General features: G+C 42.9%; 1 protein-coding gene across 1 annotated transcript; it reads left to right on the forward strand.

Moving 5' to 3' along the window:
• The first annotated feature begins 1,334 nt into the window (after positions 1-1,334).
• Positions 1,335-15,819, forward strand: LOC137296221 (coiled-coil-helix-coiled-coil-helix domain-containing protein 2-like). Its single transcript, XM_067827963.1, has 4 exons — positions 1,335-1,470; positions 7,086-7,236; positions 14,663-14,897; positions 15,242-15,819. Exons 1-4 carry the CDS (start codon positions 1,448-1,450, stop codon positions 15,250-15,252), a joined length of 420 nt encoding a protein of 139 aa, XP_067684064.1. The 5' UTR covers positions 1,335-1,447; the 3' UTR covers positions 15,253-15,819.
• Positions 15,820-17,509: the final 1,690 nt, after the last annotated feature.

Below are 17,509 nucleotides of genomic sequence, written 5' to 3' on the forward strand. Positions count from 1 at the left end.
TCAGGAAGACTATATATAGAGATGTTGTAGATTATCCCTGGCTATATCTGGGAGACTATATGCAGAGATGTTGTAGATTATCCCTGGCTGTATCAGGGAGACTATATATAGAGATGGTGTAGATTATCCCTGGCTATATCAGGGAGACTATATGCAGAGATGTTGTAGATTATCCCTGGGTATATCAGGGAGACTATATGCAGAGCTCTTGTAGATTATCCCTGGCTATATCAGGGAGACTATATATAGAGATGTTGTAGATTATCCCTGGGTATATCAGGGAGACTATATATAGAGATGTTGTAGATTATCCCTGGCTATATCTGGGAGACTATATATAGAGATGGTGTAGATTATCCCTGGCTATATCAGGGAGACTATATATAGAGATGTTGTAGATTATCCCTGGCTATATCAGGGAGACTATATGCAGAGATGTTGTAGATTATCCCTGGGTATATCAGGGAGACTATATGCAGAGCTCTTGTAGATTATCCATGGCTCCATCAGGGAGACTATATGCAGAGCTCTTGTAGAATATCCCTGGTTATATCAGGGAGACTATATGCAGAGATGTTGTAGATTATCCTTGCATGGCTATATCAGGGAGACTATATGCAGAGCTCTTGTAGATTATCCATGGCTATATCAGGGAGACTATATGCAGAGATGTTGTAGATTATCCCTGGCTATATCTGGGAGACTATATGCAGAGATGTTGTAGATTATCCATGGCTATATCAGGGAGACTATATAGAGAGATGTTGTAGATTATCCCTGGTTATATCTGGGAGACTATATGCAGAGCTCTTGTAGATTATTCCTGGCTATATCAGGGAGACTATATATAGAAATGTTGTAGATTATCCCTGGCTATATCAGGGAGACTATATACAGAGATGTTGTAGATTATCCCTGGGTATATCAGGGAGACTATATGCTGAGCTCTTGTCGATTATCCCTGGCTATATAAGGGAGACTATATATACAGATGTTGTAGATTATCCCTGGCTATATCTGGGAGACTATATATACAGATGTTGTAGATTATCCCTGGTTATATCAGCCTTTCTATATTTTTCTGTTGAAACAATACGGTAAATCATCACTCAACCAGTTCATTGATGTTGAAGTTTTGAATGATGAAATGTCTTTATTGTAGACATTATGAGAAGCAACACTATGGTCAGGTTTGATGGGACTGTGTACTCGTCATGTTACATATTTACAGCACTGTTTCATAAGGTAGGCACGCTGCAGGTAATGTCAAGGTAAACGGCAATTGCGTTTTCACAGTACGAGTGCATGCGTACTTTGCGTAAGAGCACTCGACCAATCAGAAACTTGTAAAATCGTCAGCTCGGAGGTTTCGTTTATATAACGGAAGTACCGTGCGTTCTCGAGCCTGACCATTGCTTGACAGAGAGGTACAACTACAATCGCCAACATGCCACGCAGAGGACGAATGAGGTGAGTACGATTTGGAAGTGTATTTTGTGGTTGTTTTTTGTAATGCCAAACGACAAAGGTTCTATTGTAATTTGATAGTAAATTTCTCTTACAAGGTGACCTTTTCTTGAAGTTTCGTTATGAAACAGTTATCGGTCGTGTTGAGACGCAGATGTTTCATGTAACAGTGATTTTCGTTGATTTGCATCAAAATCGGCAGACTTGTGCCTAAAACTTAACCCTAACCCTAAACCTAAACCTAAACCTTACCCTTACCCTAACCAAACATAAACTTGCTTGCTTTCAAAGATGGCAGGTGTCCGGTATTCTGTAATCTCTCAATGCGTATGCAAGTCCACACCATTTTGAAATCAACGATTCAGATTTTTAAAACTATTTTTCCAGGGTTTGTTGATACATCAGCATTACAACAATCTTTACCTGACTAAATTCTCTCCATCTGTTCTTGATCAACAAGGTGATCAAGTCAACTACTGTCAACTCTGCAAAATGTCCACATTTCCATTTTTGTAAAAAAAACGTCACACATTTTTATTTCAAATACCAAACTATTTTAAGTAAATGTTGTTGAACCACAAATATATTAATAGTCTTTTCTATCAGCACAGTGCTTTACAGAGGTAAAATGTTTCATCTGGAATTATACATCTTCTTTGTACATCCTAGAACTTCGAATCAATGTATGTTTCAGGTCTGCAGACCTATAAGAAGAAAGAAACAGTTCATTAAACATCATGACTGATGTACAATGTGCAAAAAATACTTAATCTCTACTCAAATCTACATCATGTGTTTATGTAAGTGCTATGACATCCACAAATGAATAATGCTGAATTCTGCTTAAGTTAAAGATCAATAAAATATAGTCAGTTTTCAAATCTTAGCCACAATTTCGTGTACTATGGCTGTCACTTCTGGATACAGACAGAAAATACATGTAAATCTTGTTTATCATTGCTGAACTACCACAAAATGTTTTTACAGAAAATAACATACAAATTGCACAAGGTATTTGAAACATTAATAATGCTTTCCTACCTGTTTAATTATCAAAGTACACACATTTGAACACTTTAAAATATATTAAGCGTGTTAAATAAAATTACTCAATGAATGAGTTAATGACACGATCATTGTTAGCTGGATTCACACATGGAGTTGTCTGCCCCTGGCAATACACCCCTCCCTCACACAAATCTATCTGAAATGTGCATCCGTGGTTACATTAAGTTAAAATTTGTTTTATAATGGAGAGGACTGATGTGTGCTTTGGATAAAAATAATTTAAAGCGTGCCATCGATTGATAAAACAAATTTAATGTTCAGCAATACTTTAAAGGGTTGAAAAACTATGAAAGAACAAAGCAAACCAACCTTTTTCGCCAATGGCACCAACGCGGGAATAGCTTCTGAAGGAACCAGTCGTTGTTTTTCACTCAAATACATGGTGGAAAAAGCCAGAACACGTAAAACAAGGACCCCTCCTGTGACGAAAAATGGACCAGGTTTTCATGAGTACTACAGAGTTACGCCCCTTAGTAACTCACTTAGTGTGGACTTACTAATATTGTCAGTAAGTCCTTATTTACAGTGAAACCAAACACACTGAGGCTAGTGATCAGTGAAGTTAATGAGTTATCGTGAACACCTGGCTGTAGCACTTGCGCTGACAGCTTGGCTTGTAGTTCTGTCTTTGCAAGAAGGCGACTTTTTAGATTTAGTTATTTGCACGAAGGCGAAACACAGTACTCTTTAAGATTTAGTGTTGTTACAGTAATGTTATGTAAGGGCTTATAGGGATTCACAGGGGATGAACAGAAGGGTGGCAACTAAATTCATACATGAACAGTCAGGTCGTTAGGTCGTTCATGCTGACACCGATTTCATGAATAGTGTTTGCCAAACCTGTCCCTTACTCTGTGAAGGACAGAGGGAGACACTGATGGTGAACAACACTTGTAAACATGCAATGGCCCTGCTTCTGACGTGGGTGCTAAATCGTTTGCACTGTGGCATGTAGAAGAAATTGTGAGGCTTTAATACTGTCAGTAGACTTTTTTAAAGTACACGTTGACACAAGCTGCTTGTGAAGTCCGTCCTTCACATGCACCAGTCTCTTGTGTTTTGGCATTTGAATGTAAGATGCTGCTTGTGTGTTTCAGCACCCTTGTTTTTCACTGTTTTGACAAAGTTTCATTTCACTCAAACTCAACAAACATTGAATCAGTTGCTTCAATTAAAGCCCTAAGATGTTGATGAAAGTGGCCATTCAGCACACACAAAGTTGCATTCACCTTAGAAGTATAAATGACCAAACCAAGTCACCTTCCTGCGAGTGAACCGCTGTGGGAGTTAAGATCACAGTAAGTATTTTATATTGTAGATGTTACAAATATGAATTACCCTCCGAAGACTAAACCCAAACACGTCGCTGGATGTATGCAAGTGGGTTGACATGAAATTTCATCAATGATAAGAATGATGAAAATCATCCTGGCTGTGTTGTGAATCTATCACATTACAGCTCAGTCCATAAAAAGTGCAGGTTTTAATTTGTCTGAACATACCCTTAAAGATCACACATACTCTAGTAGGGTACAAATACAAAATCACTTGCTGACATCGCAATAAATGAAACCCTGCCATTAGAACTACTCATTTTGACCTTTAATTAACAAAAAATCGACCTTTTTGTCAACAGTGCACAATTCTCAGCTGAGAATTCTCAATCAGAGCAGCGCATCTCCGTGATGTAATTGTAGGTATAGAAATGAGGGTCTGTGCAGTATTCATCTACATTTCAGGGGGTAAATTATTTCGTTCGTTTGTACAAACCTGAAATCATGAAAGCTGTTGTGAAAAATGAAAGCTATATGTTCTCACAATCTATTATCATTTAGTTTTGTCTCCTGCTTTGCCTAGTTTTCGAGTTACAACCCTTGTTTTCATAGATCATTCTGTCAAAATCACTTGGTGTCGCTAGGTTGTAATCCATGTTAGGTGGTATAAACCTACACATTATTTGTCATCATTCACTTGATGCTCAGTTAATGAATTTGTAACAGGTACAGTTAGTGGTAACACCACTTAGATTACTCGACAAGGGTCCTCATTTGGCATTTCTTGTGTCTGGATCGATCAAAGGATTAAATGATAACATGTTGATTGATTAATTAGTTTTATGCAGATTTAAATTTGAGATTTGTCAAAAGGTAGTGTTTATGCATGTACATTTACTAATGTATACTGAATACACCCTGTTGTGTCTGTGTGAAAACAACACCCTTCTTTCAAAGGATTAACCGCCAATACATTGATTGATTGCTCATTATTGGCTAACTAAATAACTTTTTTAAAAGGATGACGCACATTATGCAATTAGTTGCCAGGTGTGCTATCTCGGGTGACCAGTGAAACTATACAGCAATGTGAAAAACCTGAAACGATATATCATGTTTTCGTATATTAGACTGTTAAAAGATACATCACTTGGGAAATCTGCAGATGAATAATATATCCCTCGTTTGTGGATATTGATGGATACATTCCTTGAACAAGGTAATAGCCTGATATTGCTCCTGTACCTTTAATTTTAATATTTGCATTTTTGTTTTTATTAAGTTGTCGTAGCTTTCAACAGAATCATTGTTTTTGTTGTGAAGTGTAATGATGTAGACGACATACACTATCCTGTGTGTGCGAATTATGATTCAATCATTCATATAGGCAAACTATAAAATGTCTACATACTACATTCCTGTTACACAATCGCAGATCGCTTCTTTTCATTAAGTTTCAAAATACATACAGGTATGATATTAAAGTAATTAGGATTACGAGACCAAGTATAAAGATGTATATTGACAAGTGTCTACATATTGGTGAGTGTACGTTACAATCCAAGTAAATTTAGCTAGTGAGGAAATTTATCACGCAGTATTTTCACTTCGACACCAACCTCGCTTAGGTTATGTTACAGGTTGTGTCATGCAAACTCCTTTTGGTCATGATTTAAGTACATATTTAACTACTAGTAGAAAGTGGTTTTGATTTTCTAACTTGATGAAAACAAACCATAATCTCATTAATTCAAATGGATTTGACTTTATGATTTTCAAAAATGGCAGCACCCTGTCTGACGATGAATGCTATTTAAGTTTGTTTTCACGGACTTACAAAATCAAAATTACTTTCCACTGGTAGTAAAATATTTATTTCATTGATGGACAATAGGATTTTGCATGACATTGCTTATAGCATTAAAAATTTCACTCTTGGAAGCGGTCAATATAAGGGGTCAATATATTACTTGCGATAATATTGTCACTTCGACCACAAGCTCGTTTCCGAGGAAGAAAGCGTTATATTCATCCAAAATCCTTTTGGTCAGCAGTGTGTAGTAAGCAGTCTTGATTTTATAAACTCGATGAAACTTGAACCCCATTTTCTATCCTGGAAGGGTGGTAGGGGGCGAACCATCTGATTTGATATATACCACAGGCTTCCACAATGCTCGCTTTGCACATACTAACAACCAATTTAAGCACAAACTATGGGGTCCGGTGGAAATCTAGGAATAGTGACATCATCACCCGACCCCAAGGAACAATTGACGGCAACACAACAATTCGGCATGTCTTTAGTGACGTCGAGAAATCAGCAAAATGACAGGCTTCCTACACATTTTCTATACAACTAACTGAAAATCGTTACTTCTGTGACGTCACTGTAGGGCTCTGGCAACAGAGTTACATAACCAGTCTGCGGCTTTGTTTGCGGGTGAGAGAGAAGCAGAAGACTAACCAGAAGTCTTTCATATGCAGTGATAAAAAGAGTACCAAAAAATTGAGTTTAGTGGTCCTTTAACAGCAACACTCAATGAGTCAATCACTCCACTCAACTTTGAGCTGCCCTAAAATTCCATCTCTGTTTTATGTACTCGACAAGTGCTATGCAGATGATACTGACAAAATCTAACTGTAAATTTTCACCTGTTACTTTACGTTTTTTCTTGAGAAAACAAGCATCACCAAAATCGCAAACAACTACTCAAAAAGTCAACATCGCTATATTCCTGCCAGCTTATAACAGCATCTATCAGCATTCACCATGAGAATGAGTTCTTTTTCGTTTTATTTCGCTATTTAAAACAATTCCAATTATGAAATATCTTCAACATATCAAGGTTTGAAGTGGCAAATTAATAGTGTTGTTACCAAATTTATGTCACCTTTGGTGAATAACATGAAAAATTAGCCAGTTACTTTTTGCTAAGATGAAGATGTGCTGGAGGAATGCACTTTTTTTGGGTATTGTGTCTTGTTTACAACTTGTGTGGCTATAGTTCCATAGCTTTGAACTGGTGCCAAAGAACATTTATTGATTTGGTAATGTAAGCATAGAATGCTGAAGTTTTAAATGTATGACTACTTACCATGCTTACAGTGTTTGTTTGTCAGAGGCTAAAATCACTTACGAATTGCTTCTGTGTCTGTCCGAGTGTCCCAAATGGAGTATTCATCTTGAATGATAGGATAGTTAAAATGAACTCAAGGAAATTGACTCAATGATAAACAGTGTCCAGCACTTCTTAATGTTTCCAGTATCTGTTGCAGCTCCCCAGCCCCACGGCGCCCAGTGTCGCAAGTTCCAGCTCAACACCATGCTCCCCCTCCACCTGCCCCACTCCAAGCTCAGCCCCGCCAGCCTGGTCTCATGGCACAGATGGCCTCCACTGCCGCTGGAGTTGCTGTTGGGTCTGCTGTGGTGAGATTCATTGTTAATCAGTTCTGTTTAGGATTCAGTTTTGATTTAATCAAACAGTTTTTGATTACCTGTGTTATATAAAGACAGAATGTACAGTTCACACACCTAGACTAGTGATGAGCACCTTGGACCTCTTACCTGTTATCATGGTCTAACATATAAAGACAGCATGTACAGTTCACACACCTAGACTAGTGATGAGCACCTTGGACCTCTTACCTGTTATCATGGTCTAACATATAAAGACAGCATGTACAGTTCACACACCTAGACTAGTGATGAGCACCTTGGACCTCTTACCTGTTATCATGGTCTAACATATAAAGACAGCATGTGCATACAAATCATGAACTAGGAAATATTAGTTGGTCTATTTCTTTGACTTTGAAGAAAGCGTTTCGAAACTTGAAATTATATACTAGAATCTCACAGGGGTCATAGACTCATACATACCACAACAAATCAAATGTGCATTCATTTACTGTCTGGTGACGAGTTATCGCCAACACCTGACTGTGGTACTTGTGTAGACAGTTTGACTTGTATTTCTGTTACATTTCACACATTGACACATCACAAAAGCGATAGACTATTGTCTAAAACAAAGTCACTGATATCATAATCATGAATATGAGAATTGTTAAAAACCAATGCATTAGGATGTTGAGAGTATTCTGTCCTCATGTCTCTTTTATGTAAGTACTAGTTTTGAATCTGATGTGTCACAGTACCTTTTTTGCTGGACATATCATTATGGAAGAAGCGACAAACCAAATGTCAGGCTGTGTGATGGCTGTGGGCAGATTGTGTTTCACAGTTCATCAGTATCAGTCACTGCATTATTTGGACTTAACCAATACTGTTAGTGTTACACAGAATCACACAGGAAAGCATGTATTTTTAACTTACCTTACCATAGGTCTTATGCATATTACCTCAAGCTTCGCTAGTAGAGATCAGACAGACGTTGATTCGCCATTCCCTGAATGGCTACCTCGTATAATCTACGGATGTAGTCACGGAAGTGACGTGATCTCCCTACTCGCGGGAAAGCGAGCCATCCCAAAATTCACTTTTACTTCTAGCGTTCGTCTGATCAGACGTGTTTGTTTCGCTCGGAGTTTTCTATTGTGTTGAATAAAGTTGTCGTTCAACAGGTAGGTATGTCTTGTTTCCCTAGGTGTGTGATTAGTTAAATTGAATTTAACTTCACTTACCTTGCTACCTCGTGTTGTAAATGTTTCTTTTTTTTTCTCACTTCGATGTGGGTTTTCCTGCGTCGTTTGTGAGGTGTCATGGCGGCCTTGGAGGTTCTTTATTCCGTCAGGAATACTTCCTCCATCTGTTCTGCTATTTTGTATGGTATTTCCTCCCGATTTTTGCCGTTTTTCATGTGTTTTTTGTCCCACGTGGCATGTTTCACAGGTAGCCATGTTGGTTGCTAGCCGTCGCTGTCGCGAGCTTACAGGCGTACCCACTTTAGGTTGGGGGTGCGCTTTTGCTGCATTTTTTATGTAGGGGTGTTTTTCGTTTCTACCTCTAGCGTTATTGTTTTATTTCACGCTTCGGGTATGTTTTTATCTGTTGCAGTTAACTGTGTATGACTCGGCAGTTTTGTACTGTCTGCAAGGGGCAGAAGTCAGCCAAGGATCCCCACCCCTGGTGTCCGGATTGTGCATCGCAGACCTGTTCCCTTGACAGCCGCTGTCAGCATTGTACTAGTCTTTCAGTGGCGGATTTCAAGACCTTTTTAGCTGTCCGTAGAAAGAGGTTTACTCAGCGGAAGAGGAGAATGTCTTCCCCAGCTTCTTCTTTAGGTTCTTTACAGGACGACCCGGAGCTGCCTACCTTTACAGCACCAAAGCCGACGTCTGGTTTGGAGCGCTCATCTACGACGCCGGTTCGATCGTCTCCGGAGCCACTTCGCTCGGACGCTTTTGTTGACTTATCCCGTCCGGACGCCTTAGCGCACCCAGAAGTTCAGAGGCTATTACGGTCTCTCCTGACGCCCAGCACTTCTACTAGAGAGCCAGCGCCGACCTCAGCTACTGTGCCAGCGCCCATGTCAGCGCCTGCCTTGATTCCCGAACTAATTTCAACGTCAATGCCTACGCCTATGCCAGCACCGACACCTACGTCAGCGCCTATGCCCACGTCAGCGTCTACAGCCTTGATGGGGACACCTTCACTGGTTCCAATACCAGCACCTATACCTACGCCAGCGCTTGTTCAGACGCCGGCTCCTGTGCCTCCGCCAGCGCCTTACCGGATCCCCAGGATTTCTCACACGCTATCTAGAGAAGAGGTGCTACAACGTCAGCTAGACGAGGAGCACGCTCGGCGCTTAGAAGCTGAGCGCTCGAGACGCAGATCATGGTCCAGATCTCCGAGGAATCGGCGCTCCCGTTCTCCTCACCGTAGTCGGCGCCGGCGCTCGCGCTCATGCTCACGCTCTCCTAGACGACGGCGCTTCCGTTCGCGATCCAGATCTCCTCGGCGCTCTTCCAGAACCCGGCGTTCACGTTCACCAGAGGCCTTGCGAGTTTCACTGAAGGATTCTTCTACTCGGACGCCTTCTACCTCTTCCACCCAGCGGCGGGAATCGACTTCAGTCTCTTGGGAAGATTTGGAGGAGCAACACTTCTGCCCTGACTATGAAGAAGAGGCAGGTGTAGGCGAGGATGATGGCACCTATCTACCACTATCGGCAGTGTTTGAGTGGATTGCTGACAGGCTACCTGACTGTCCTTCTCCGTCAGTCGATCCTAATAATCCGGCGTCCATCCGTTTGTCCCCGGAACTACTCATTCCACCTCATCCTATGGTGGCGGATGCAGTGTCTCTCCTGGACGAGGATTTTGCCAAGCTGTCTCTGAATCCTACGATCAAGGCGTCTAAGTCAAGGAAGTCTGATTACAAGATCCACAGCCTAGACTTCACAGATAATGGTGCAGCCCAGGACGACTCACTCAAGCGCTTGTCAAGTTCTTCACTCTCAGCTTATAAAGTGCAGGACTCCAAATTAGCAGCTATTGACACGGAACTCAAGCGTATGCTTAAACCCATTTCGGCGTTAGCCTCAGCTACTTCAGCGGCTGCAGCAGACCTATCAGAAGACAACGCCTCCAGGGTGGATCATCTCACGACGATCTTCCAGTGGCAGGGCAAAGTTCTTCATGACTTACTCGGTCACTTACGTGCAGCGTTGGCTATGACAACTTCGGTTCGCCGCTCCGGCTTCCTGGATACATGTAATTGGCAGGAGGAATTTAAGCGCCAATTACTTCGGGCTCCCTTCACTTCCAAGTTTCTGTTCGCCGACAAGATTCCAGATATTTACAAGTCGCACGCGGAATTAACGAACACTGAAGTCGCGCTGTCTACCTTTGAGGCGCTTGGTTCTGCCTTTCGTGGCAGAGCCAGAGGAAGTGGAAAGAAGCGCTATATTCCCAGGAGGGAATCCATCCGCTCCTCCTTTGGGAGGGGACGGGGCCGCACCAAGGATAATGACACTCAGCGGAAGCCCCAGGAGCGCAGCCGGGACACCCCCTCGACGCCAGGGCGAGGCTGAGGCAAGCGCCCCTACTCTGGTCGCTGAAGCCGTGGATGTCTCCGACTGGGACCTCCCACCCCCAGTCGTACCTGTCCATCCGACTCCAGTAGGTGGGAGACTAGGGATCTTCTGGCCCAACTGGTCATTCCTAGAGGATCCGTTTGTAAGCAAGATTCTGAAGTCCGGCTACAAACTACCATTGGTCGAGACTCCACCGCTGACATCTACTCCCCAGTCGCGGATATATCCTCAACACCAACTAGCTCTCCTAGAGTCCAATATCGACATTCTGTTATCCAAGAGAGCCATAGAGACAGTGCTGGAACCCCACCGCTCCCCGGGGTTCTACTCACCCATCTTCCTGGTGCCAAAGAAAGATTCCGACAAGATGCGCATGATTCACAACATGGCGGTCTTCAACAGACAGTATCTGGCCGACCCTCCTCATTTCCGAATGACGTCCCTAGAGCAGATTCGAGCCAAATTGTCTCCCGGGGCTTGGCTAGCCAGTCTGGACCTACAGGACGCTTACCTACATGTTCCCATACATCCGCGTCACAGGAAGTACCTGAGGTTCGTCTTCAACGGAATACATTACCAGTGGAGGGTGCTTCCGTTTGGCATTTCTACGGCCCCGTGGCTTTTCACACGCATCACGCTTCCGGTTACCAGGTTTCTTCATCTAAGGGGAGTGGACTTCGATCCATACATAGACGACTGCCTTCTCAACCACGGCAGTCCTCTACTGCTACACAAACAGTTGGACTTCTCCACCCGCCTGCTGCATCAACTGGGTTGGATGGTCAACACCAACAAGTCACATCTGGAACCAACTCAAGAACTGACCTTCATCGGGGGATTATTTTTAACAAAAGACAATCTTGTCAGGGTCCCTCCAGATCGATGGCTAAAGATTCTGGCGTTTGCGGATCGAGGTCTCTCTCAACCCATGACCCTCAGAGAGTGGCAGTCTCTGTTGGGTCTTTTGACATCGGCGCAGGATCTTACTCTCAGAGGGCGCCTTATGCTACGGCCCTTACAGAGGTTTCTGTCACCATTCATCCAGATGAATGACCTCAAGTCACGGGTTCTTCTACCTCCACATCTACATCAGTATCTCCGGTGGTGGATGGTAGAATCGAATGTCTGCGTCGGCGTCTGTTTGGAAGACTCCAGTCACGACCACGAGTTGTTCGTGGATGCGTCTCTACTAGGGTGGGGCGCCCATCTGGCGGGCCGAACGACCTCAGGGCTGTGGTCCGACGCCGAAAGGTTGTGGCACATCAACAACCTGGAATTGCAAGCCGTCATTCTAGCAGTTCGCCGCTGGCTACCGATTTTGTCCAACACCAAGCTCCTGGTGGCGTCGGACAACTCCACAGTCGTCTGGGTTATCCGGAATCAGGGCACGACCAGGTCCAAGCAACTTCTAGACCAGATGTTCGTGTTAGCAGATCTGCTAGACAGCAACGGGATCACAATCAGGGTTCGACACATACCCGGCTGCAAGAACATTCTGGCAGACGCGTTGTCGTGCCCAGGCAGACCTTCACCGACGGAATGGATACTTCATCCAGACGTGTTTCGTCAGATTTGCCTTCGCCACGGGAGACCCCTTGTGGACCTCTTCGCCACCAGCTTCAACCATCAGCTACCAGCTTACTTGTCTCCCGTACCGGATCCACAGGCTTGGGCAGTCGACGCTCTATCTCTGTCGTGGGAGGGTCTAGACGCGTACGCTTTTCCACCACCCGTTCTTCTCCCAGAAGTGATTGGCAAGATCAAGCAGACACAGAACCTGAGACTGCTTTTGGTCGCGCCCTGGTGGCCAGCCAGACCGTGGTTCCCCGATCTGCGACGCCTCGTCAGCGGAGATCCGGTTCAGCTTCCAGATTGGCCACACCTCCTTCGTCATCCGCACAGCCAACAACTCCATCCAGATCCGCTGAGATTCCATCTGCACGGCTGGACCATTTACAGAAGGCATTAAGGGCGAAAGGCTATTCCTTGCATGTGGCGAATGCCATAACCCGAGCTCATCGGACATCCACCAGATCCCTCTATGATGACAAGTGGCGCTCATTTGAAAGCTTTTGTGCTCAGAGATCACAGGATCCCATGACAGCTTCCCCACAGTTCGTGGCGAATTTTTTGATGTTTCTACGTAATTCCAAGCATCTCAAAGGGAGTACGTTGGGTACCTACTTGTCAGCGTTGAACTCCGTCTTGGCGGTCAAGACGGATCGTCAGATTTCTAAAGTTCCAGAACTGGTTGCCCTGCTGAAGGCGTTCAAGTTGGAGGACCAGAAGGTCAAGTTCCGCCCTCCAGCTTGGGATCTGAATGTTGTTTTGCAACACTTGAGAGGCTCCCCATATGAGCCCCTAGAGGATGCTTCCTTCGAGCTGTTGTCCAGGAAGACGGTCTTCTTACTTGCCCTAGCTACGGCAGCTAGAGTTAGTGAGATTCATGCCCTGGATGTCACACAAGTGCGTTTTGAACAAGCTAGGCATGGTCGAGTCCACTTGGGATTGCTGTGGGACTTCATTGCCAAGAATCAGCTTCCCGGGCAACCAGATAGACGATTCTCCATCCCGCCTTTATCGACCATCCTCGGACGACATGATACGGAGGAGGAGTTCCTGTGTCCAGTCAGGGCCCTTAGATATTACATCCAGAGGTCTGCCTTGAAGAGACATTCCCGAAAGAGACTGTTTATCCCTTTTTCTTCATCGTGCAAGGGGGAAGTTAATAGAAACACTATTGCTCTGTGGCTTCGTGCGACTATCCTGGCGGCGTACGATGCCAAGAAACTCCCCCATCCGACGGCGAACAACCCCCATGAAATTAGAGCCCTGGCGTCCACTATGGCCCTCCACAGGAACTGTACGGTGCCACAGATTATGGAGGGTTGTTTTTGGAAGTCGTCCACCGTTTTTGCCTCACACTACCTGAGGGACTTGGCTGTCGAGGACATGGAGGGGCTTCATTCTTTTGGCCCGTTGGTGGTTGCACAGCAACTCACCCAGCCTTCCGCCCATTAGGTAATTGTGTTGTTCTTACCTTTGGTCTTAAGATTAACCTCACCCTCTGGGTGCGTCAGTTTCTCTTTGGAGTTCCCTTGGGTTATCCTTTGTCCTGTTTCCAGGTTTGCCCTGTGACGTTGGCATTGGTCTCCCGGGTCTCCTGTGCATGTGCTTGGTCTGCTGAAGATGTGAAGGTCCTCCGGAGTCCACACCACCGTCCTCTCTGTCGAAGCCATATGCATAAGACCTATGGTAAGGTAAGTTAAAAATTTATTAAAATCTAAATATTTTAGATATTTAAATACTTACCTTACCATAGGGCGGTGACTCCCTCCCAACGCTGGATGCTCCTCCCCACTTTGGACTCATCGGACCTTTCTTTCCTGCTGCCAGTAAAAGTGAATTTTGGGATGGCTCGCTTTCCCGCGAGTAGGGAGATCACGTCACTTCCGTGACTACATCCGTAGATTATACGAGGTAGCCATTCAGGGAATGGCGAATCAACGTCTGTCTGATCTCTACTAGCGAAGCTTGAGGTAATATGCATAAGACCTATGGTAAGGTAAGTATTTAAATATCTAAAATATTTAGATTTTAATAATTTCCTGATCACTAATGAAAACTGATGTTGAATACTTATGGCAGTTGGTCTTAAGAACATTCTTATGGGCCAAATAAACTCTGTTAATTGTCTGTGTCCTAGAAATAGTAAATAGAAGTGATGATCATGTCAAGTGACAAGTGGTAATCTTAATCATGTACATCTTGTAATGTTGCGTCGATGTCATTCTTGAATACATGATACAGTGGTACTTAAGCCAGGATTTCTTCTGCTGTTTTGCTGAACAGGGTCACACAATTGGAGCCGCTATGACAGGAGGGATGGGAGGAGGCAGTGCCCCTGCCCCCCAGCAGGAGGCCCCTCAGCCTTTGTATCAGCAGCAGCAGCAGCAGCAGCAGCAGCAGCAGCCTGGACTGTGTCAGGTGGAACTCAAGCAGTTTCTGGACTGTGCCAATAACCAGTCTGACCTCTCTCTGTGTTTTGGATTCAATGAAGCACTAAAACAGTGCAAACTACAAAATGGTGAGATGAGAAATTTGTTTGCTATGATATTTAGGGTACATTTGTAGAAAAGTTGTGTTCAACAGTCACCATGACACATGTTACAGGGACTGGGTTTAGATAAACTTAATGTTTATTATGTTTACTGTCGAGGGGCAGCTTAAGCTGAGTTTAAAGGCATTTGTTTAGACATTAAAAGACTCAATATCCAAATAGTTTATGATTTAGGGCTCTCTGGATTCAAATACCAGACAAAAATCTCAAGAACTCACCATAATAAGTGAAACTTGTATGGGGGATTATAATCAGGTGTATGTGATAATGATGTACAACAGTTTTAGCCATGTTTCTTTTTTATCTTTCAGGAATGGCTTGATGTTGTGCATTTAGGGGATATGAAAGGTTTTACGTAGATGAATGGTTGTTACTGAATGGACTTGGAAGGACGGTTTCCTTTATTCAACCTTGTAATATAGAACCAATAACACACGCCTTATGGACCCAAGAATGTGCAGGTTGGCATCAGAACATCTAGTTGGATAATTTTTGTGCTTCTTCACTGCAAGTGGCAATCATCAATGAGATACTGATAGAACAGTAACCAGAGAAATTAATTTGTTTTTGTTTTCCTTTTACAATTTGAATGTGTTTTTATTAATATGGACAATGGGCATAACTATTCTGATGTGACAATATATAACCAACAGTGGATATTTCTGCAGCTTTGTGGTGTATCATGGACATGTAGCATGTCCTGCAGGGATGTGTGTCACACATGCATATTGATGCGCATAGCTGTAAATTACAAAACACTCTTTGAACTTGGTTTTGGACTTTCAAAATTCATTGTAAATTTCAGATAGCATATGTTAAGGAGGCAACCAAATTTAACTTGATAAAATAGTCTCTTTTGAAGGCAAGAATAAAACATGTTGGTGTAAAATAGTGTTCTGTTGTTAGTCATGACCTGAGGATTCAGGTTGAGAGGAGATGTCAGGTCCCCATTTAAAGGCACTATACTATTGACAAAAAATAGGGGAACTAAGAAATTGAATGCAGCAAACGTTGAGGTGAAATGGTGAGTAACTGTACCATGCACCTGCATTGCATTATCCAATGAAATTCCACGATGTATTATGAACGCGTGATGCATATGCACCAGAAGTTAATCTCAGTAAACATACATGAGAACTCACAATCATACTGTAAATGCCCCCACGGCAGTTTCTAAATGAACAAGCAATATGTAGAATTGTAGGGGTGATAGAGGGGAACATCATCAAGTTGCCTGAATGTTGGGTAAATCAAAGAGTGTAATTTCACGTCTGATGGACAAGTACTGTCAAACGTGGGGTTGCAGTGAGACCAGGGAGTGATAGACCAAAGTCAACGACAACACGATAGGGTCGTCTCATTACACTGATGGCCCTACACAAGAGGTTTGAATCAGCACTTGCCATCAATAGGGAGTTTCATACACTCAATTGGCTATGAATTTCACATTTTGACCATTAAAAAACGCTCTATCAAGCCATTCTGTTTTTGATATACGGAGCACCTGTGCTTTTTATTCGATATATGTGACAAGTATTCTTTGTTAAGATGCTGTTCACCTCAGAGTTTCCCTTATTGATTGAATGCAAGTCATTAGGGATAATAAGTCTTTCATTGCCTCAATCAAAAACTGAAATGAGTGCATGTGACCTAATACTTATACAGTACAGACCAAAAGATTTACAAATATGTGTTGTGCCTTAAGTCTTGCATAACTGTTAAGGCTGGTTTTCCCAAATAGGAAGAAAATATGCTTGTTCATCCTAATGTTCATAAAAAGGTTTTCTTACTGGTAAATTACAACTGATAATCACTTGTGAAATCCAATTAGGCAAACACCGACACCATTGCGTGCAAGTTTTTGTTATACGGAGCACCTGTTTTTTATTCTATATATATGACAAGTGTTCTTTGTTAAGACGCTGTTCACCTCAAAGTTTCCATTATTGATTTAATGCAAGTCTTTAGGGCTAGTAAGTCTTTTCTGACTACAAGTTGCAGGCTTTTAACCAGCTAAATGGCTCAGATCTGCTTCCGAAAGTCATCCCATTGTGTTGACATTTTGAACTTGATCATACAAGAGAAGAACCTGAATAGTTTGACTCAAGAATCCAGTTAACCCACACCCAATGCGACCTAAATACCACACTCCAGAAATGCCTTAGGTTGTATTATGATGCACTTGTAAACCTTATGCTGCAGTTCATGTGAAGGGGGTTTATGTCATGTTTCAGCCCATTTCAGTTATGTGTGTACCAGTTTCCCCTGATGCAGAAACCTGCGTATTTGACTCTCCAAACTTTTTATGCCAAGGGCAAACACAGATTAAAGTTGTCTCCCAAAAGCATTACTATGACTCCCACTCATGACACCTAGGAGTTATGATGACTGTTAAAACATTATGCTAAAGGGAAACACTGGTGTGTACTAGTTAAAACAAACCATCTTAACATTGTAAACCAAATGCTGCAGGTCATTTGAAAGGGTTTAATGAAAACAATACTGGAGTCACTGGAGGAACTGAGATTCAAATGCTGTAGTTGCAAGCTTTGCTGACAGAAACAATATATGGACATGGT

The sequence above is a fragment of the Haliotis asinina genome, chromosome 1 (assembly GCF_037392515.1).
Source record: "Haliotis asinina isolate JCU_RB_2024 chromosome 1, JCU_Hal_asi_v2, whole genome shotgun sequence".
Classification (NCBI taxonomy): domain Eukaryota; kingdom Metazoa; phylum Mollusca; class Gastropoda; order Lepetellida; family Haliotidae; genus Haliotis; species Haliotis asinina.

Coding starts and splice junctions, on each gene's coding strand:
- LOC137296221 (XM_067827963.1), top strand. CDS start 1,448: ATGCCACGCAGAGGACGAATGAG. Junction 1,471..7,085: donor CCACGCAGAGGACGAATGAG/GTGAGTACGATT, acceptor TATCTGTTGCAG/CTCCCCAGCCCCACGGCGCC. Junction 7,237..14,662: donor TTGCTGTTGGGTCTGCTGTG/GTGAGATTCATT, acceptor TTTGCTGAACAG/GGTCACACAATTGGAGCCGC.